This window comes from Talpa occidentalis, unplaced genomic scaffold, assembly GCF_014898055.3.
Source record: "Talpa occidentalis isolate TD23 unplaced genomic scaffold, MPIMG_talOcc4v2.1 talOcc4.5, whole genome shotgun sequence".
Classification (NCBI taxonomy): Eukaryota; Metazoa; Chordata; class Mammalia; order Eulipotyphla; family Talpidae; genus Talpa; species Talpa occidentalis.
Window position 1 is genome coordinate 125,684,199 of NW_023604861.1, and position 21,689 is coordinate 125,705,887.

At 53.1% G+C, this 21,689-nt stretch overlaps 1 protein-coding gene across 1 annotated transcript in view; it reads right to left on the reverse strand.

Moving 5' to 3' along the window:
- Positions 1-6,376, reverse strand: part of KCNK3 (potassium two pore domain channel subfamily K member 3) — a 37,410-nt gene extending 31,034 nt beyond the window's left edge. Inside the window, exon 1 of the mRNA XM_037528366.2 lies at positions 6,094-6,376. Coding sequence (XP_037384263.1) covers positions 6,094-6,376 — 283 coding nt within the window. The remainder of the gene's footprint in view (positions 1-6,093) is intronic.
- Between the last annotated feature and the right edge of the window lie 15,313 nt (positions 6,377-21,689).

The window sequence follows — 21,689 nt, forward strand, 5'->3', positions numbered from 1 at the left end:
TCTATCTATAATCCTGAAGGGGAGATAGCCTGACGCTGAGGCCATACCTGAGTGCCCTGCTTGGCCCCTATCACCAGCCTCATCGTTGGTGCCAGTTCTATTAAAGGGAGCACAGACAGTCTCTGGGGAGGGCAGCAGCAGGGCCCCAAGAACGACGCCCCTGAGTGAGTCCTGATGTCTTCTCTTTATGTCTTTAGGGTCTTAGGCCAATTCCCAATCTTTCTGAGCTTCCCTTTTCTTGACTGTAGCAGGATGATCACGAACGAGCCTGCCCTCCCAGGCCAGCGTGGGAATGCAGGTGGTGAGCAGTGCCTGGACAGAGCCTGACCAGTTCCAGACCCCGTCCGTTCCCTGCATCCCAGGCAGGCTGGGGTGTGAGCAATGCAGGTCCCCACCTCTGCCGGGACTTGCCTAAACAGATGATGCCCTTGGGCAGAGCTGGGTCTCTGCCTTGCTGCTGGCTGACAGCAGGGAAATCAGTTTTACATCGTTTTTATTGCAAAATCAACTCACAGATTTACCGTTTGTGCTGCCAGCTGAAAGCTGTTTATAGTGGTGATTTGCGCTACATTCATCTGTGCTTGTTTATGTTTTCTTTGAAGATACTTATTGTGTTTGTCCTGCCTGACTCTGGCCAGGCATACGTCTTTTTATTTCTGTCCTATTCTTGCTCCCACCTCCTCCATGTCTCCATCCCCACCTGTGATGGAAGTACACACAGGAGGCGATGCAGTCAGAGGACCTCTGGTTAAATAGACCCATTTTGTAGATGAGGAAATTGAGGGTCCCAGAGGACCTGCAACTGAGCTATGTGGAGCTGGAACTTTGTCTCCATTCTCCAATCCAGAGTCGGTTCTCCTACCACTGTTTTCTAATAGTTTTCAGCAGGGTTTGCCGACTCTGAGTGGGGAGCATAACCCCCTGGGCCCAGAGGTCAGACAGAGTCCAGACACTGGGGAGGAGCTGGGGAAGCCGGTGATGGGGAATTGGGATTAGGAGGATAAAGGGCTAATAGTTGACTGATCCTGACCCAAAACCCAAGGGCAGCTCCTCTGTCCACCTGACTCCTTTGGGGAGTCAGGAAGACCCAAATGGGTCTCCCGAGGCACTGAAGTCCCATCAGGATGAAATAGTGACAGAACCTCCAAGTTTCTAGTAACTAGTGATCACCATGCCCTTGTATGTAACCCACCATCCCCACCTGCAGCAGAGGCAGCTGTGGTTATGGTAACCCTTGGGACACAGTGTGATCCCCTTCTGTGTGGGGGGGAGTAATAATACATGAATAATATTAATAATGCTAATAGTTGCCAATAATGTTAATTAAGTGCCTATTCTGTACTAGGCACTTTCTTTACATTAGCCCTTTTAATCCTGAGAGGCAGATATTTTCCTCTTTGCTTTGTAAATGTCTAAACAAGCTCAGAGAGATTAAGTGACTTGTCCAAGGTCATATAGTTACTATGTGTGTTTGGGGGGGTTCAGACAAGTGGGGTGGAAGATGAATCCAGGCCCTCCTGCTCCTAAGCCCGTGTCTGTGCTCCCACGCCACCCTGAGGGAAGGGCCGGTGTGGTCAAAGCAGAGGTGTGGCTGCGGGCAGGAGGAAGACTTGCTGACTGAGAGTGGGCAGTGGGCCGTTCCAGGCTGGACTGTTCCTTCCTCTCCCTGGGAAGTCAGGAGGACACTGGGCATGTGGAGTGATTAGCAGCTGGAGGCCTTGGTGCTAAGGGAGATGATGAGTCACGAGGGAACAGGCTGGGGTGACAGTGAGATCTGCTGTGTGGGCCTCCAAAGGCCAGGGTTCTAATAAGGGGGGTACGTGCAACTTGCTGTGTGATGTGGACAAGTGATGTACCTTTCTGGGTATTTGGATGTTTGTACTGTCTTCTCTCATCCTTTTATTTAAGGACTTTGGGATGGGGGGGGGTGGCAGATCACTTCCTCACTTTCTTCCTTCTTGGAAAGAGGTGAAAAGTAGATTCCCTCAGGAGCCACCCACATGAATCCACAGACTAGGGGTTTCCCCAGCCATGTGGTGAGCGAGGGGCACCTGTGCTCAGCTGGGAAAAGGCTGGAAGCCAAGGAAAGAGAACAGATTTCCTGCCCCAGCTCAGTCAGCTGGCCTATCACCTGGTCTCTTGGTGCCTTAGAGCCACAGGATTCCGGGCCAACAGTGGGAGAACCGGCAGCTGTGAGCTGCGGGCCCTGGTGCTGGGCGGTCTGGCAGGTGGTCTCGTTTGGTCAGAGGCCAAGGCGTGGGGGACCACCAGGGTGTGTGAAGTCAAGACTCCCTCCTTCTGGGGAGCACTTTACCAGGGGATAGACAAGGGCTACTTGGTGCCTTCAGGTTACCAGGGTCTGGGCTGGATTCTTGTAGTGGAGAAAGGATTGGCAAAAAATCCAGGGCATGGGAGTCCGAGAGGCTTAATTACAACTGGGCACGTGCCACACTTTCAAGTCACAAGGCCATGGGTGAGTCATTTACACTCAAAGCCTTAGGTTTCACAGCTGAAAAATGGGGGTAATAATGCCTGTCTTGAAGGCTGGTGAGAGAATTAAACGAGGGGATGGAGTGTCGAGTATGGAGAACCTGCCAAAGAGCAGATAACGGATGGCGGCTGCGGTTATTGTTGTTGCTGCTATTAATAATAATAATAGCAAAAAATCATCCGGAACAAGTGGAAGGCAGGCTGGGGAGTCAGACTGTGCTGCCCTTTGGCTGTGTGCCTCTCACCTCTCCGCTTCCTTCAGTGTTAGAGGAGGGGGTGGCACCAGCTGATCTCCGAGGCCCCTCCTGCTCTGACAGCCTCCGGCCAGGAATAGAAGGGGCTGGGGCCCCGGAGGAGTTTAATGACTCAACAGCTAAAGAGGTTAAGCTTTCCCAGAAAAGAGTTTCCATTTGCATTCGATGAACTTAGGACCCAACAAAGGAAGTACTTCCTGGCTGGGAGACCAGGGAGGAAGGATCTGGAGGAATCCTTGTAGCCGGTGAAGACTGTGACTAACCAGGTGAATGACTAATTCAAACCCTGCTGACCTTCAACCAGTCAGGACTGCCCACAAGCGCACTGCAAGCTGGCGTCACTGAGCACATCTTGGCCATGCCAACCCCTGCTGGCTCTGGGCTTCACAGCATATGGAGGCAGAGGAAATAACCAAGAGACTGGCAGGGAAAGAGCACTGGACTTGGAGTCAGAAGCCCCAGCTTCTCACTCTCATTCCCCTGTTCACCAGCTGGGTGACTTTGGGGAAGTCCCTTCCCTCCTTGAGCCACCGAGCCTCCAGCTAACATCTGCCCTGCAACTTCTGGAAGCTGTGAAGGCTGAGACTCAGGAAATGAGATGAAAGTGCATTGTGAGCATGAGTTACTGGAAACTTGCCTCAGGAGTCTCATTTGGGTCCCCAAAGGCATCAGGGCACAGAAGCTGCTGCCCTTGGGCTTGGGGTCAGGATCAGTCAAATATTGGTCCCCTTCCAGGCATCTCATCACAGCCCAGACAGCTTTTCTTAGAGCAGAGCCCCTGAGGACAGCTTCCAAACAAGTGGCATAGCCAGAGTGAGAGATGATAAAAAGCTGGGGATGGGTGAATGGGGCCGGGAGTGGGCAGTGCCAGGTTGGGGCCCCACAGAACCAGGGTGGTCCTTTGATGCTGTCTTTCCTCTTGCCTGGCACTTTATAAATAAATCATCACCAGAACCGCACTCTCTGCCTCTATGCCCAGCTTTTAGCTTCTCTCTTGGTGAGGAATTCAAGCACTTTGGGAACGGAGGGTGATGCTCTTTTATTTCTGCACACCTTAAACCCATCAATAGCATTCTCTGAATGCTCCTGAGTGTCGCTGGGTACTGTGCCCGCCCTGGGAGCAGGGAGTTGGGACCCACAGGGTCCTGCCCACATGGAGGTTAATTATAGCATGGCTAAAGAGACAAAACACATCTCTTAAAATGTAAATAAGCATACAAAAGAGACTACACTCTGTCACCCAGGTCGTTCTGACGTAAGTCCCACAGTTATCCAGAGCAGAGGCCCTGGATGGTCCTGGAGGCCTCAAGGAGGACGTGAGGTTTGAGCAGTGCCCAGGAGATTGGCTGAGATGAGAGAAATAGAAGAAAGAGAAAAAGTCATGCCAGACAGACACTCTGAAGATGTTCTCAGGAACAGTTTGGTGACCTTGGATGGGTCATAAAAGCAAGAAGTGAGAAAGGAAGTCAGACATAGAAATTGAAGCCATGTATCAAAGATCCTAAACTCTAAGATAAGGATCATGGACCAGATTCTGTGGGCAGTGCCACTGAGGGCTTTTGTGAAGGGCATGGGATGGTTGGAGATGTCTTTTGGGAGGAGATTCTTCCTGAAAGCATTGTCCAGGGGAGCTTGCCCTATGAGGAGAATGAGGCTAGAGGCAAAGAGGCCAATTTGGAAGTTACTGTGGACCCGGGGAGTAGTGGACTAAGAAAGCAAGGGGGCACATGGCCATGGGGATGGTGTGTGGGGAGAGGGACAGAGAAGGCCTAAGGGTCTTCAGTTTGATTCTCCAGACAACTGAACAGCTCCTGAAGTCCTGGAAGGTAGAGCAGCAGACCCCAGACCAAACTTAGCCCATCCCCTCCCGGGAAAGCAGGCTCCTCTGGGCAGGTCTGGGTGTGTCCATCCTTCTCTAAGCCCACAGGGTCAGCAGACCCCAAAGGTGTCCCCTCTTGGGCCACATCCACTTCTGGAAAGCCCTATTCTTTCTCTTCTGAGAGAGCAATCCAGAAACCTCACAGTCCCAGTGTAGTCCCCAGAGAGCAACGAAGCCTTGGGATAGAGTTCTGCAGTGGATAGACCGAAGGGACAGTGTCTAGTCCTGGTTTTCACTCTCTTGACTCCTGTTGACTCCTGGGAAAACACTGCTCTTTTGTCACGGGCTATGCCAAGTAGCAGTGAGCCCCTGGGAGCTCAGCCAATAAGAGGATGGTCAGGGAGAGTGAAGAAATGGGCAGAGTGAAGGAAACAGCTCCTGGAGAATTGCAGTTAGCTTTGGGGAAAGGCAGGCTTCTAATCCCAGAACCCAAGCACGTCGGGACTGGGAGGGACTCCTTGAGATCATTTCAGTCAGCCCCTACTCCTTGTCTGGAGGTGAGCCTGAGACCCAGGCAGCGGACAGGACCTGCCCAAGGTCGTACGGCGTGATGGGGCTGGGCTGGAACCACAGTCTTGGGAGCAGGAAAGGTGTTCACTCTTGCCTGGACACTTTCTAATAGATCATCAGGGCCTCACCAGACAGTCCCTTCCTGGATATTCAGTTGTGTGTGTATGTGTGCTCTGTGCCCAGGTTGTGAGAGCCAGTGGCCTCCTACACTGTGGTCTACACCCTGGCTTGTAGAAAAGAACTTGAGCCATTCTTAGGAGAAGACTGTTTTCCTGGGATAGCAGAGAAGAATGTGGACAGAGCAGGATCTGACTTCCAGCACCAGCTCTGTTGTCCTAAGAAAATTAAAGGTGCTTGCTGGCAATGCCCAAACTCCTGGAACTCAACACACACACACACACACACACACACACACACACACACACACACACACTCACCTCCCCACCATCATAGCAGGCGGCACCCATAGCTGCAGCTATAGGTGTTTCAGGAACCCAGCGTGTCCCAAAGTGCCGTGGACTCGCTGGTCTCCTGCAGCCCCAGCTTGTGAGGTGAGCAAGCCCACCCGCAGGGCCGCTGAGCTGTCCTGCGCTCCCGCCCCTCGCACACAGTGCCTTGCTCCAGGGCCTGGGCCGGCCACACCCCTTCGCCCCAACCTCGGATGGTCCTTCCTGCCCCTCTCACACACTTCAGAGTCCCCTGGGGCCCTCTCGCAGCCTGGCAGGGACAAGTCAGGGCTGGCTCGGCTCAAGAGTCAGGTCCAGAGCCAGGAGTCGGAGCCTCCCCCCTCCCCGAGTCCTGTCCCCGCGGAGCAGCCACGCCAGGCTGAACTCGGGCTCTGGGAGCTCGGGGCCGGCGCCGAGACCCTCCCGGGGCGCCCCGCCAGCCCCAGCGGCTGCAGACCAGCCCGGGACACGCCGCCCAGCCTCGGGTGCCGCCCCGCGCCAGGCGCGTAGTTACCGATGGTGGTGATGACCGTGATGGCGAAGTAGAAGGAGCCGGCGAAGCGCCACTGCACGCCGGCCTTGTGCGGCTTGAGGCGCAGCACCACCCGCTCCAGCTCCTCGTAGCCGTCCTGGCTGAGGTTGTAGCGCGCCCGCAGCTCCTGCTGCCGCAGCTCCAGCCGCTGCCGCTCGATCATCTCGGGCTCCGACTCCAGCGCGTCGAAGACCGCGGCGCCCACCAGCAGGTAGGTGAAGGTGCACGCGATGAGCGCCAGCGTGCGCACGTTCTGCCGCTTCATCGTCCCGCCCCGGCCGCCGCCGGCCCCCCGGCGCCCCCGGCCCGCGCCCCGGCCCCGGCCGCCGCTGCTGCTGCCCCGGAGGCGGCCTGGGGCATGGCTGCGCTCCCCGCTCCGCGCGCCCGGCCCCGCGCCGCGCCCCGGGCCGCCGCCAACGCCGCCGCAGCCGCGGAGCTGTCCCTTCAGCACCACCCACCGCCCTCCCCCGCGGCCGCGCCGCCCCCGCCCCCGCCCCCCGCCCCCCGCCGCCCGCGGCCGCCTCCCGCCCGCCCAGCCAAATAAGGGCTGGGGAGCCGCGCCGCGGGAGGGGGCCGGGAGGGGCGGGCGGGAGGAGCGGAGCGGCGGGGAGACCGGCCGGACGGGGAGAGGGAGGGAGGGAGGGAGGGAGAACTAGGCTGAGAAACGCAGAGAACTACAGAGAGAGGAAAAAAGGCGAAGGGGGTGTGACAGGCCGGGAGATAAAGCCAGAGGTAGACTCCTGAGCGCAGGAAAGCAGCAGCAGGCAGCGAAACACACAGGCAGAGAGCAAAAATGGAACCAGAAAAGAGCAGACCCAACCGAGACAGGGAGACCTGACAGCTGGAGACGCACAGATGACACAAGCCCAAAAGCCAGGAAGGGAAAAGGAAGAGGCAGAATGACCCCCTCTCCCCGCCATGCCTCTGTGGCAATCGCAGCGGGCCATGGCTGCAGAGGACCCCGGACCTTGCTGTCCTGCCCCTTGTTATGTAGATGAAGAAACAGGCACAGAGAAGTCAAGTGACGTGCAAGGGAACACAGTGATTAGTGACAACTTTGGGGCTCAGCCAAGATTTCCTCCTCCCAGGCCACACCTCTTCCCCTGCCCCAAGCTGCCAGCTGTCTGAGAAACAGGGAAGCACAGCTGTGAACCTGGCTGCACATGGACCAACATCCCAGGGAAGGCCCTGCGCTTGTAAAATGTGTTCCTCGCTGGGTCATCATGGTTCCTGGAACAGGTTGAGAAAGCACAGGCTGGCAGCCTGGGCCAGTAACACAAAGTCCGGGGGCTTCCTGCTCTGCTCTCCAGTTATTGTGCTGTCCTAGCATCCGTAGCCCCTGACCTGCACCAGGAGGTCAGGCGGGGCTGGGGTTGAGCCGCCAGAGACAGCACCGGATACCACCACAGGCAGGCCAACAGAACCGGGATCTCTTGGGTTGTCAGAAAAGTCACGAAGCATTTTTGCTTGAAAATACATCGTGACTTTTCTGACAACCCAATAGTTGAAACAGAGCAGGTGGCACCTCGATCAGGAGACTTGCTCACAGACTGAAAGAACTAGAAGGACTCCCTATGCATCAGTTTCTTCATTTGTCACCGTGGTAGCAATGGTGGCAAAGAGGGGTGGATGCGGTGGGACCTCAGTTAGGTACCACGGCCCGTCTCTGAGACTTGATGAGGTGCCACGGCAGATGATCCCACATGCCTTGCTCAGCTCCAAACAACTCCAGAGTTGGATGGGCAGAGGGAGCAGAATGATTGGAATGCAAATCCCACTGCCAAGGAGGGTCACAAAGTCCTTCATGGGACCTCGCATGGGTCACAAGGAGGGGCGTGGAAGAGGCGCTAAGGTCCCTGACTATAGCCAGACTCAGAGGCAGCCAGCCAGAGCGGGGGCACCATCAGCTCACGTCCAGAGCTGACCTCTCACTGCCAGACACTGGGCTTCTTTTCCCAGGAGTGCCACCAACACATTCTTTCCTTCAACCATTCACTCAGCAAGTATGTATCAGCATCTGCTGCGTGCCAGGCGAGGCGTATTATATTCATCATCTCTAGTCCTTACTACAGTCCTGAAGGTAGGCAAAGTTATGCCTACTTTATATTGATAGATGGGGAAACTGAGGCTAAAGGCAGTGCAGAGAAGTCAAGTGACATGCAAGGTCATTCAGCTGGGAAATCTCCCAAGCCCATGTTCTCCACATGACTCCTCTAGTTTTTCATCTGTAAATGGGCAGCTAGTTGTACTAATGCTGAACCAACTGTTGAAAGGGATCAAAGAAGACCGCATGTGTGCCGATCCGGCAGCGTAAAGCTCCGAATGACTTCTTCAACCCTAGGACCCAGATCTCTGACTGGAGCCTGCTGGGAGGGCTGTGATTCCTGGCTCTTGACCGCCCCCCACCTCGCCTCCAGCCCCTCAACCCGCCAAGATCATTGATTATTTGAAAAGGCAGACTTTCTGGCTCTGCCCCCTTGCCATGAACTCAGTTTACTGCATCTTCTGGTTCTCTGGAAGAAGAATGTTGTCTTTCTTGGCTTCTCAGGTTTGGGGTAAAGTTTAGGATGTGCACACTGCTGATGTTCACAACCATCCCAGAAGTCAGTTTCCCCCTAACTCGTCCAGATGAACAAGTGGCTCACTAGACCTGGTCTTTGGTGTCAAAACTATGTGTTCAGGATCTTGCTTCTAGTTGCCAAGCCAGACTGCTGAGCAGATGAAAGGTGATATTATGAGTGAAAGAGCTTTGGAAAAGTGAAAATGCTTTCTTTAGGGGCAGGGCATTTATTATTAATTATGACAAAATCTATTTTCACAGCACTTCAGAAATGGAAGGATCTTTAGAGACTGTCTAGCCCAACCCTCTCACGTTACAGGCGAGGAAACTGAGGCTCAAAGAATAGGGTTACCTAAGGTCACATGGTGACTGAAGGGGGCAGGACTCATGGCCCAGGTTTGGGTTTCCCTGTAGCTTTCATTACATAGGGGAGCCCAGGAAGACAGCCTGGGTCTCCTCCTGTCCCTCCTTTTGCTTAAGGAGCAGGAAATGGGAGCTGGGCATGAGGGAGATTCAAGTTGGTAGCAGGCTAGGCTTTGAGTCCTCTTGGTCAACCCTTGACTTGGGTGGTAGCACTGTGTCAAAGACCTATCCCCCTCCCTCCCATTCACGACACCTGGGGCCTGCCCACATGTTCCCACCACATGATGGGGATGCCCCACTCTCCAGGTGGGGCCAAGTGTCAGAAATCACTTCTATCAGTCTTGTCTGTTGTAAAAGAGAAAGACTGTCCCCCTGTGGCTTCTCCATGTTCTCCTAGTCCATTGGTGGCACTAGTGGAGGAAGCTTTGGCCAGACATTTATTCCTGTCCAGTATAGAGAATTCAGGGTGGCAGGTTGGAAGGCTTTGGCTGGGGTCCTGTCTCTGCCACCAGCTTGCTGTGGGACTCGGGGGGCGGAGGGGGCCAGTCACAGATCCCTGGGCCATATTTTGCACATCCACAAGTGGAGGGACTTGGATCAGGACATGTCTATGTTCCCATTATTTATAACATTCCATGACGTTCTTATTCTGCTTCTGCTTCCCTCGTTCTTCTAAGAATCAGGTGAAAGAGTCTAGCCTTTAGCTTGCAAGGAAAAGGACATACTCAGAGTTAGGATAAATGATACATAATGCAATATTATTAGTTGTTGTGTATTTTATGCACTAAAATTTAAATGTATCATTTTCTGGCTTTATCATCCATTCCATTCCTTGCTAAGCTCTAGGTCCAAGCACTTCCATGCTCCACTCCTGACTCTTGTGGCTCCCGTCAATGGAGCCTGGCTCTAGTGCCGTCACAACTGCCAACTAGCTGGGAAGACTTGGCCTCTCTGGGCCTTGGTTTCCTTTTCTACAAGATGGAAGGGCTGATCATCTCAAAAGGTCCCGTCTCACGCTGACATTCTGTGATGTTCATGACAGACCTGGTTCTTTGACCAGCAAAGTTCAATCTACAATAGCCAAGACTATGATCTAAGGCAAAACCCTCTCTGTCAGCCCTCCTTGATCTGCCAGTTTGATTAGAAGATGGGGCAGGTTACAGTGAGGCAGAGAGCAAATGGGCTTGACCCTGAGCCAGATAAGCTAGGGTTCAAATCCCAGCTCTATCAATTACTAAGTGGACCAGAGCCTCCCATGAAACTCTCTTTTTTAAAAAAAAGATTTATTTATTTATGCATACAAGAGCTGGGGTACAGGCCAGAGTTGTGGTTGGTGAGAGGATTCACCAGAGACAGAGTGGGGAACAGAACAAGCGGACTAACTGAAATACACTGTTGAGGGGAGCAGCGGGTGAGTCAGGAGAGGTCTGCTGTGCCATGAAATTCTTGTCCTTGCTACGTAGACCAGACCATAAGTTCCTGCAGGTCCCGGAGAGGGCCTTACTCCTCTTTGAGCTCACAGCCCTTGGTAGCTCTTGGCATAGAATGCGCTCTGTAAATACCCCCCATCTGTTTCAGTAGGCCTGGCTGGGTCAGGTGGGCGGGCAGGGCCTGCGGCCCATGGTTGCCTATGGGATGTCTGGAGTCATCTAAACAAGAAGCCAATGGCAGGCCTGAGAGGGGCGGGGCTGAGGGGGCCTAGGAGCTGCCACAGAGACAGGGACCTGGCTGTGCCTGGGATTGGTGGCCTCAGATAGCAGGTTGATTGGGAGCAGGGTGCTTAGGATATAACTGAGGCATTTCTTGATGTGTCTCTGTTGGGAGAGATACCCGGATTTGGCTGATTCACAGAGCACAACTGGTCCCAGTGCAGCCGCCTTGCCTTTGTCAAGAGACACTATTTGTTTAACATCTCAGCCCAAACTAAACACAAAAGGTAACTGTTAACAAAGGGAGAGGCCCTGGGAGCTGCTGGGGAGCCAGCCCTGCGCTGGGAGGCTGGACACCTGCCCCAGATGAGCTGTGTGAGCCGCCAAGACCCCGATGTGGTCTCCCAGTAAGAGTGAGAAACGGTGGGGTCTTCCTCCCCAAGCTGGGTGCCCACAGAGGAGCCCCTCAGTAGGAGAAAGCCTTAGTCTAGCATCTGCCGCCTGCACATTTGACGGTCCTTCCCCGGGGCGGGCTTCCTCCAGCCGCCTCCTCTGACTCTGAGCACTGTGCTGAGACGAGCCCTCCTGTGTGCCTTTGGAGACACGCAGGGAATTTTCACTGGCACGTATACTCAGAGGTGCCACGGTGCTGAGGCCCACTGCCCGTCACTAAACACTGCCGCTGTCCTCAGCGTGACTGTCTCAGTTTTCTCTCCCCAGCTGTGCCCGAGATTGCCCATTTGGCCCTACTGACACTGGCATGATTCATTTTTCTGTTTTCGCATTTGTATGCCTCCTCTTTCCTGCTAATTTCCCCTTCTCTCCTTTTCCCCTCCCTCCTCCTTGCCTCCTCTGGGACAGGGCAGTGGCAGGACCCATAGTAACTAGGGTCTCAGGCAGACCAGCTGGTGAGAGAGAACCTGCGCTGGGCAAAAACCAGCCTGGGGGGGGTTGTGTGTGCATGTGTGCCTGTGCATTTATATGTGTCTGTGTATACGCGTGCATGCACACATGTGTGTTCACATATACATGCATTTGTGTGTGCATATGTGCACACCGTGTGTGTGTGTGTGTTTAGGAGACTGTGGGCCTGAGAGTTTCTGCCAGCAGAGTCCTGGTCTCTGCTCCTCCCCTTCTATCTCTTGGCCCTTCTTGTTCTCTCCTCCACTCACAGCCTCCTCTGTGTTTGGTCAAAGTTCATGGATAATTCAGTCTGGAAGAAACCTTATGTCACCCAGTGCCGACGAGGAAACTGAGGCCTGCTGGGGGCAGAGAGCACTGGAGCAGAGACTCAAGTCGACAGCCTTGACCTCCCAGGCTATAGCTACAAGATGAGTTCCCTAAACTTACCCCTTCCACCCCAAGAATTAAGTCCCTTAAGCCTGGCCTTTGCAGGAAAGCCATGGCCATGGCATATACTCCCAGACAAAGGTGTTACTGCTACAGGAAAAAGCGAGCCTGAAGATCTAGTCAACAGCCTCACAAATCTTGAAATTCTTCTTTGCAGGTTTATGGTTTCTGAGAAGCAAGCAGAGGCAGCCTGTTCTCAGCACCAAACACAATAATTATAATAGCACTTGCAATGATTAATCAGTCAGCCAGTATTGAGTGGCGCCTGAGAGCACGCACAGCAGTGTGCCTGTGTGTGCGGACACACACACACACACACCCAGCTGAAGGAGAGAACAAGAGAGGTGACTCTTTACTCCCAAAAAGCAGGTTTCGGGTGTCCCTTCCCTCAGTGGACAGGCTGGGTCACATGTTGGGCACTGTGAGTGGCGTCCAGTAGTGGCCAGGGCTGCGGGTCTCTCTTCCTGCTGGACAGGACTCCCGGCCCCCGTGGTTTTGGCTACTGGGCTCCTGTCCATGCCGGGAGAGAGGAGCTGGTGAAGAGAAGCAGGTTTCAGTCCATCAACCAGATTAATGAGGGGGCTTCACCAACAATGATGGATGAGGCGTATCGGGGGGATTAGGGATGCTCGGTCTGGAGAAACGATGTAGGGGACATGTGAGCCATAACAGGGAGGAGGGATTAGTTTGTTCTGGGTAGCCTAGGAGGGGCTCATGATCCAGCGAGAGATGCTATGGTGAAAGAACTCTCAGTGTGAAATAGGTGGAACATTCTCCACGCCTCTGTGGACAGACTGAACTGCTCAGCATGCAACGAGTTGCGCTGGTCAAGGGGGGGATACAAGCACAGCCTGCTGACCCCCAGGGTGGAGGCCATTTTAGAGAGAGTTAATACAGTGCCTGGCATATAATAAGGCTGCAAGAATGTCCTTTGACTTGATCGTTGAATATACCGAGCTTGGGGCTGGACGAGGTGCCCTTTGTAGCTCAGTTGGCTCAGTTCTACACTTAGGAAGTGGTCCCTTTGTGCCAGGGTTTTGTCCTCCAACTGTGAAATTCTGCATTTCCCTGGCTCCAGGGAGGACTGCACCTGGAGTCTGCTGAGCCTGCACAGCCCTGCTCTCTCCCAGCATTTACTCTCCAGAGCCCCCTCCCACCCCATATGCTCTATACCTTGCTGCCTGCAGAGTCCCCAGATGCACAGGTCGGAGTAAGGAAACCTGGAGACCCAGGACTCCAGCAAGGGAAATGGGCCTCTGGCAGGCTAATTACTGAGAGCTGATTCTATTAAGCAGATAGCTCGCTCTAGGCAAAGCAATTACATCTAATCAGCCCCTTGCAGCAGTCCAAAGGGACAGCCGATTGAGCTAGACACATGTGTGAGGAGGAGCATCAAAGCAGCCTGAGGCTCAGGCCTGCAGAGGCTGGTCTGAAGCCAGGGGCTGCTCAGAAAGTGGTCCCCTGGCCTCTTCCCCAGGCTGCCCAGATCACAGGCTGCAGTGTTGTGGAAACAGCACAAATGGAAACTCAAAGACCTGGGTTGAGACTTGGCTCTGCCACCAAGGAGCTGCATTTCACTAGGCAGAATATTTGTCAGTCCTGAGCCTCAGTTTACCTGTCTGTCAAACATGTAGTATGAGCTAAAGAGGATTCCTTCCAAGTCTGAATTTCTAGTTTATGTCAACGTTGTATCGTATGCTTAAATTTCCCTAAGAGGATAGATCTTTTGTTAAGTGTTCTTATAAATAATGATGTTAATTACAATAAAGAGAGCAGGTGGAAGCTTTTGGAGGTGATGGGTATGTTTATGGCATAGACTGATTTCACAGCTGTATATTTATCCAAACTCGTCAAGTTGTGTGCACTAAATATGTATAGCGTTTGTATGTCAATCATGCCTCAATAAATTGGTTTTAAGAAAAACGAAAAAGAAACACTAGTCTATCCAGTCCATCTAGTTTGGATTCTAGCCCAAGCTAAAATGACCAGCTAGAGAAGAACCTGTTTGGAATCTCCAAACATGGGAATATATGCCAAAGTATCAAATTAGACAGACTGTTTTAAAACATAACTGAAATAATATATATTTTAATTTTGGTTGCCTGACATTCTTTTTTCATCTAGAATTTTATGAAATGTGTTTCCAAGAAAAAACATGATTTTTTGAGTACCATTTTGTGGCTTCTGAGTCTCAGATCCTTCGAGGAAGTTCTGTTGTGCTAGAGTGGGAAGAAATGGGGAGAGACAGTCCCTGGAAATGAGGGGGTGTTGAGCAAGATGGAGACAGGGGGGAGCCTGGACCACAGCAATGTCCTTCCCCAGAGGAAGACCTTCTGGAAGACTTTGAGCACTGTCAGATGGCCAAAGAGGGGATTTCGGTAGCAGTCCTTTCTAGCACTGAAGTTCCAAGATTCTGGGTTGATACTAAGTAAATGGTGTGACCACTTAGGCACCCTAGTAGAGGGTAATCCCAGGACAGGACCAGAGTGAGAACCGGGCTACCCTCTGTAACATAAGCGACTGAGGGGAGCAATCCCCACAAAGCCCCCCTCAAGCAGTGGCTGGGGGACTTCAAGTGAGATGATGAATGTGAAAGTAAGACTAATTAAGTAATTCTATTAAAAGGTGAGAATGTAAACTAAAGGGCTGTAAAGAAAACCATCAACAAAATGAAAAGGCAAAGTACAGAATAGGAGAAAGTTTGCACATCATTTATCTGATTAGGGGTTGGATCAAAAATAGACAAAGAACTTACACAACTCAGTAGGGGAAAAGTGGGCAGAGGATCTGAGTAGACATTTTTCCAAAGAAGACATATAAATGACTGGCAGGAACATGGAAAGGTGCCCAACACATGACTGATTATCAGGAAAACGCAAATCAAAGCCACAATGAGATATCTCCTTACACCTGTTAGAACACCTAGTATCAAAAGGACAAAAGATGACAAACGTTGGTGAGGATGTGCAAAAAGTGACACTTGTGCACTGCTGGTAGGACTGTAAACGGGGACTGCCACAATGAAAAACAGGATGGAGGTTCCTCAAAACAGTGAAAATAGATCTCCCAGATGATCCCAAAATTCCACATCTGGGACTACATCCAAAGGAAATGAAAACACTAACCCAAAAAGATATCTGCACCCCATGCTCATTGCAACATTATTGCCGATAGCCAAGACTGGAAGCAACCTAAGTGTCCTTCCATGGAAGAATGAAGAAAATATGGCATGTGTATACACATGCAGATGTAGGGTTATATTTATACACACATACACAATGGAATATTCTCTGGCCATGAAAAGGGAAATCCTGCCATTTGTAACATCAGGTATGGAACTTAAAGGAATTATCTAAGTGAAATAAATCAGACAAAGAAAGAAAAATACTATATAACCTCACTTATTTGTAGATGCCTAAGAATATGAACTCAGATACAAACTAGAGATTGGTGGGTATCAGAGGCAGTGGAGGGGTGGGGGCGCGGTTAGGACAATGAGTGAAGTTGCCCAAAGGTACAAACCTCCGGTTATAAGATAAGTCAGCCTTGGGGATGTGATGTGCGGTGTTGACAATACCGTATTGTGTGTTTGAAAGTCTCCAAGAGAGCTTTTTCATAGCAAGAAAAACAGGTAACTATGTGCGATGATGGATGTCAACTAAACCTTTTGTGGAGATCATTTTGTAATGTATACATCTTATCAGATCATGATGTTGTACACCTAGAATGAATACAATGTGGCATGTCAATTATATCTCAATTTTTAAAAAAAGAAGAAAGAAAAAGAAGAGAACGTTATGATCAGCTGCGGCCCAGGTCACGCTCTCCAGCTCAGCCGTCTCTCTGCTTGGATTTTCCTGGTTGTGGCTTTGAGAGCAGGACGACCTTGCCAGAGCAGGCCTTGGGGCCACCTGACTTCCAGCTTTCCTTGGCCTTGCTGATCTCAAATGATTGGTGCCCATGTAATTAGACAGAGCCTTGGTCTGTCCTCAAAGGGGAGCCCTGATGCTGATTACAACTGGAGGCCTTGCTAGGCCACGCTCAGCCCTTGCATGTACATGGGGGAGGAGAAGCAACCTTGGTTCAACCACTGGGGTGGAGCCAGCTGATTCTGGGGTAGGATTGGCAAGGAGCAGAAGGGAGGTGGGATAAGGGAGGGGTGTGGGGGAGCCTTGAAGGCTTGGATCACCCTGGTCTTCAGTATCCCACATGAATCATTTGCCAGGAGAGAGGCTAGAAGGAAGAAACCAGTTTATGCCCCATATTATTCTGGGAATGGTGGAGAGAAAGCTGGGCCAGGAGGCTGCGGAAAGCACTGAGAGCATCTGTACTGCCACCTGGGTGCAGAGGAGGGACAGAAAGTTGTGTGGGCAGAGTACGCCACACAAGAACGTGGCCTTTGGAGCCAGACCTGCACCGCTCATTGCAGCACCTGCCTGGCACCGTCAGCTCTGCCTGCCTCTCGGGCCCTGAGCCTTGCTCTACTTCGGGTCCTTGGCACCAGCCGTTCTGCATATGCACTTGATATCAGCTATGTATATAGTTGCTTTCGCGCTCCCAACAGCCGTGGGAGTTGCAGCAGCATCCCCATTTTATAGATGAGGAGGCTGAGACTCAGCAAAGCAACTTGTCTGGATGATGGATTCAGGATCCAAACCCAAAGTCTGTGCTTTCATTTCTCTGCCATAAACCCTCCTTAGAAAATGGGGGAGGGTGGAGAATAGGGGAATAGAACCAAAGGTGCCATCAACAAGGAGCCTGGCACAGAGCTAGAACTTTTTTAAAAAATGTGGTGTGTGAATGAATGAACAGCTCAAAGAGGAAGGTTGTGGGAAGGACCAGGGTCCAGCGCCTGGGTTTGCCCCGGCAGGGATAGATGCTTGACTTTGAGTAGAAAACAGAGCAGAACAGTGTGTGAGGCCAAGTAACGCCAGCTTGGGACAGGGCCTGTCCCTGAGACTTGGTGGTGGATCTCGTACAGGTGAGGGAGGAGGCTGACCCAGCCCCAGGGTGGTGCCCAGGGACCCAGCCGGAGCAGGGGCTTAGAGGGCCTCCACAGCTGTGTGCTCAAGGGAGGTGCCTGGGAGGTTTTGAGCTGGGTCCTGAGAGAAGGGCAGTGTGCCCGGTGTGCCAGGCCATCTGAAGGGGCGGGAGTGCCCGACCCCCTGGATGAGGGCTGGGCCATGGCGCTGGCTTGCTGCAGGGAGGCACGGGCTGGTAGCGGGCTCTGCGTGCACAGATCCCGGATGGCCCAGAGATGGCGCAGTGCAGTGGTGCACAGAGCCCACTGGGAGACGTCAGGGAGACCAAGACCAGCTGGGAGGAGGCTCGGGCGGAGGGGCACACGGCCGGCCGTCAGGGAGATGGAAAAAGTGATGTCGTTCAGGAACAATGTGAGCCAAAGGAATGAGCTGTAACTTGCTGGATCCAAAAGGACAAACGGGGAAACGGTTGCCAGAGGCCCAGGGGTGTCTGATGATGGCCTGACACTGCCCTGGGGGAGGGACCGAGTCCCAGCCCCGAAGCCAAAAGGATCAAACCATAGGCTCTGTGGGACCCCACAGGGTCCCTGATATCTTCCCTTGCCATGCGAGCCTCTGTCTGCTAAAGAAAGCCGGGCGAGTGGCGCAGTCGGAGAACGCTGCCCCGCTGCCAGCCCTGCCCGCCTTCTGAGGGTGGGGGCCGGCTAGGTGACATGGGGAGCAGCAGTCTTCAAGTCAGGATGGCAGGTGCAAGTGCCTCCTCCCTTCCCACCTAAACCAGCTCTGAGGCTTAGGTGATCTGGTTGGGGGGGGGGCGGGGTTCCTGCCCCTGGGGGCCGGGGAAGGACTGAGCTGATTGGAACAGGCAAGATACTCACGAGAGATGCAGTGGAAATTTAGAATCTTGAAATGAATGCCAACGGGAACCTCTCTCCCTGTCTGTCTGTCTGTCTGTCTGTCTCTGTGTGTGTGTGTGTGTGTAGCTCATATGGCCTAAATTCCCACTTAGCAGGGCAGGAGACCCCCAGGAAGTGAAGGGCAAAGGGCATGCCCCGTGGTGAAGGCTCTTGAGGCTGACAGAGCTCGAGTCCACTGCTGAGTCTCCTGATGAGAAAGGTCTCTCCTAGCAAAGACAGGAGGGACCCCAGGCAATGGCGCCGGATGTGAGCTGACAAGCTTGTGTTGGCTGCTGGAATCTGGAGAAACTGGAGTTTACTTTTCTATTGTAGGCAGCAGCCCAATTAGCCCTGGAGGTGGAACTCAGATCCCCTCCCGCTCCCTGTGGGCTCCAGCCTTTGGCAGAGGGGGGGTTCTGTCCTGGGAGTTTGGGGCCACGCAGCTGTGGGGTCTGATGGGCAGGGGCTTCACGAAGTGGCTGATCTCCAGGACCCCGGCCGGGGGAGCCAGATGGCCACACCAAGGCCTCTGCTCACCCGCCAACTGTGACCCCAGAAACACTTTCCTGTTTGTCCCGAAATTCAGTTTTAAGAGCACACCCAGCACACTTGGCCCCACTGCCATCTCCCTGTTTCCAAGGAGGAGGGAGAGCTCCAGGGCGCACCTAGATATAAGATGGTAAGTGGGTATGGCGTGTGGTGCCTGGTGTCCCGCAACACACTGCAGCTTATGCCAGCCGCCTCCTCTCTCTGCGCACCCTCTGGGGCCTCCTGGAGCACCCAAGGTTCTCCTCAGATGCCCGGGCAGTCCCTGCACAACTTTAAGTCCCACTTCTCGCCTCCTGTGTCTGAACATTTTGCCCTCAGGCTGGTCCTGCTTTCTCCCCAGGAGTGGGGCACGGATGCAGAAAGGGAAGCCCCACACCTCAGCAAGGAGAGGGAAACTGAGGCATGGATACGTCCAGGTGCCCCTGTCCCCAGGTCTATCAAGAGGCCGAGAGCTGCAGGGAAAGGCAGCAGGCAGAGAAGCGGTGCTCTTTTCTTAAGCTCTCAACTGGGAATGAGAACACCAAATCCTCTTTGAAAAAACAGAAAAGGGATTTAAAAAATATCAAGATATTAACCTTATGAAACTGGACATCCCCCATATAGAGATTAACTTCTTTCCTAAGCAGTTTTTTTTTCTCATTTCTATAAACATCTTAATTCACACTCACATCACGGCCAGCCTGGATTAGGGGTGGTGGAGAGACGCACGCCTCACCTTGGTCACGCATGCGCGCGTGGACACGAATGTATGCTCTCAGGAGTGTGAGCGCGTGTGTGTGCATGTGTGCCCCTGGACTAGCAGAAAGAGCATCACAGGAGGGACCTAAGGCCTGGGCCAGCTCTGCCACTGGACCCTGGACCTCAGTTTGCTCATCTGTAAAGGGGGTGTTCGGACCCGCCGTTTCCTTAGTATCCCAGCCCGCTCTCTGGAACTGCCTGGGCTGGGGGCGGGGAGGGGGAGGCTCCCTCTCACTCCTAGTCTCTCAGGGCCCTGCCTCCTTCTTCCAGAACTTCTCTGACAGCCTTAGAGCCTGAATAGCAAACACTGGGAGGGAGCGGTGGGGAAGCAGAACTCAGCTCTCTGTGGGCCCAGGGACTCTGCAGAAACCAAATCTGTTTCAAAGACACCTGTTCTAAGGATCCCGGGAACCTGTTCCATGGATCCCAGGAAACTGATGACTTTCCAGACTTCAGAAAACCAAGGTCAGGGGCAAAGCACCTGGAACAATGCCCAATGCCATATTGTGGGACTGGGCCCAGGGGTCCCCCTTGCTGCCACCACTGGGCACAGAGCTTTAGCTTGTCCGTCAACTCCCCTGGGCCTGGACGCCGCCTCTAGAACCGTCACCATGGCAACTCTGGACACAGCTGTAGCTGCTGCCCACACCCTTGCCAGAACAGGCTCTGCAGAGTCCCTGCTTCTTTGCTTTATCAGTCTGGGATTGATTCAAAGTTGGGGAGACGTCTCATTGGTGGCGGTCAGCGACTGGCCCCTGACCCGGGAGAGGCTGGACAGTGTGAATCAGACACTTTAGCTTCTGACTGGGAGGCGGCCTCGCCTTCAAAACACCGGGAAATTTTCAAACATAAGAAGGGAGAGCAGAGGCTGAGTGGCCCCAAATGAATGAAAAAAGCCCTCGGCACCTCCTTGGGGGTTGTGATGCTCCAAGCATCTGGAGATACTTGGGGGCAGATACTTCTCAGCAGGGGTGGGAGACACCCCACGTTTATAACATCCAGGTCTCTCCCCACTATTGCCAGTAGCACCTCGCTACTGTGACAACTCAAAATGCTTACTTCCATTGGCCCTGAAGACAAAGTCACGCCCAGCTCAGAGCCTCTGTTCTAGACCTGCGGGAAACTTGAAGATAGTTGGAGCACCAGGACTGATTTCATCTGGTTTCTCAAACGCCTTTGACCTTGAAACAACTTTTTCCTCTAACATCCTTTGGCTTTATTTCATAGAACTTACTCTGGGAAATGCTGGACTGGGAACCGGTGGTTCCCAATTCTAGGTGGTTCACAGAAGCAGGAGGTTGCACAGGCCCAGCAGCTCTCAGTGTCCCTGTCATCGCTGTCGTCACCAGTCCACCTCTCTGGACAAGGTGGGAGCTCCTGGAGGTCCAGCTCTGTGCAGACCCACGCTTGGAGGAACTCGTGATCACTCCAGGAAATATTCCCAGGCCCAAGGAGGAGCCCGCAGAGTCCCCTTCCATTGTAGAGTCAGTCCTTCTTGCTGTGAACCTGCCTGCAGACACAGCTGCTGTCCTCACCACGAGGGATGCTACCTGGGGACAAACCTCCTGCCTACAACTGCCTATGAAGTCCCTGCACAGGTCGACAAAAAGCTGGTAAGACTCAAGCTCCAACCCACTTGGTCCCCCAAATGTGGATCCAGCTTGTCTGTCTCTATTGCACATGTTCTCCAGGTCAAGGCCCTTACACATACTCCAGACACCTGGGCCAGGGTCAAGTTTGCCCACCTCGGGAAACACACCATGGCTGTGATGTGGGAGGAGAGGTCACCATCCTTGAAGGTGGGGTCACCACTACTGGTGTTGCTTTTGAGAAGGTACTCTTGGAGCTGCTGGGCCAGGACAAGGGTGGGGGCGGGGGGGGGAGAGAGAGAGAGAGAGAGAGAGAGAGATCAGCAACTCAGCTGTCCATGCTGGGGACGCCCTGGGCTTACGGTGTTTCTCAGTGATCTTGGCTCTTAACCTTGGGGAAATGGAAGAGTGGAAATATAATAATATCAGTGGTAGACAAATCTGGGTTTGATCTTGGTTGCCCCACTTAGAGATGGCGTGAACTTGGACATGCCACCCTTCTCTCTGAACTTCAACTCCATCTCTGTATAGATTTTTTGAAAGTACTTCCTGCTCCTACGTTCTAGAATTCTTTATCTTGGGTTCTAACAAGGACTTCTGGGTGGTGGAAGGTGTACTCCCTTGAGAATTTAGGGACCCAGGCACTGGACCTCGGGGTGCATCTTCATGGGACAGGGGAGACAACCGCAATGAGAAAAAAAAAAAACCCTTAAAAATGCCTTGGATCCCAACCAGCTAGAGGATGCGCAAATGGAAAATTCCTGCTGTGTGTCAGAGGCCCACCTGGCCCTGGTGACTGACAGGCAGCCGAGCCAGACTCGCAGGCCCCACTGCGTGTTTAGACAGCACTTTCCTGCCCTGGCCAGAGTTCACCCTGGCCCTTACCAACCCTGTCCTGGGAA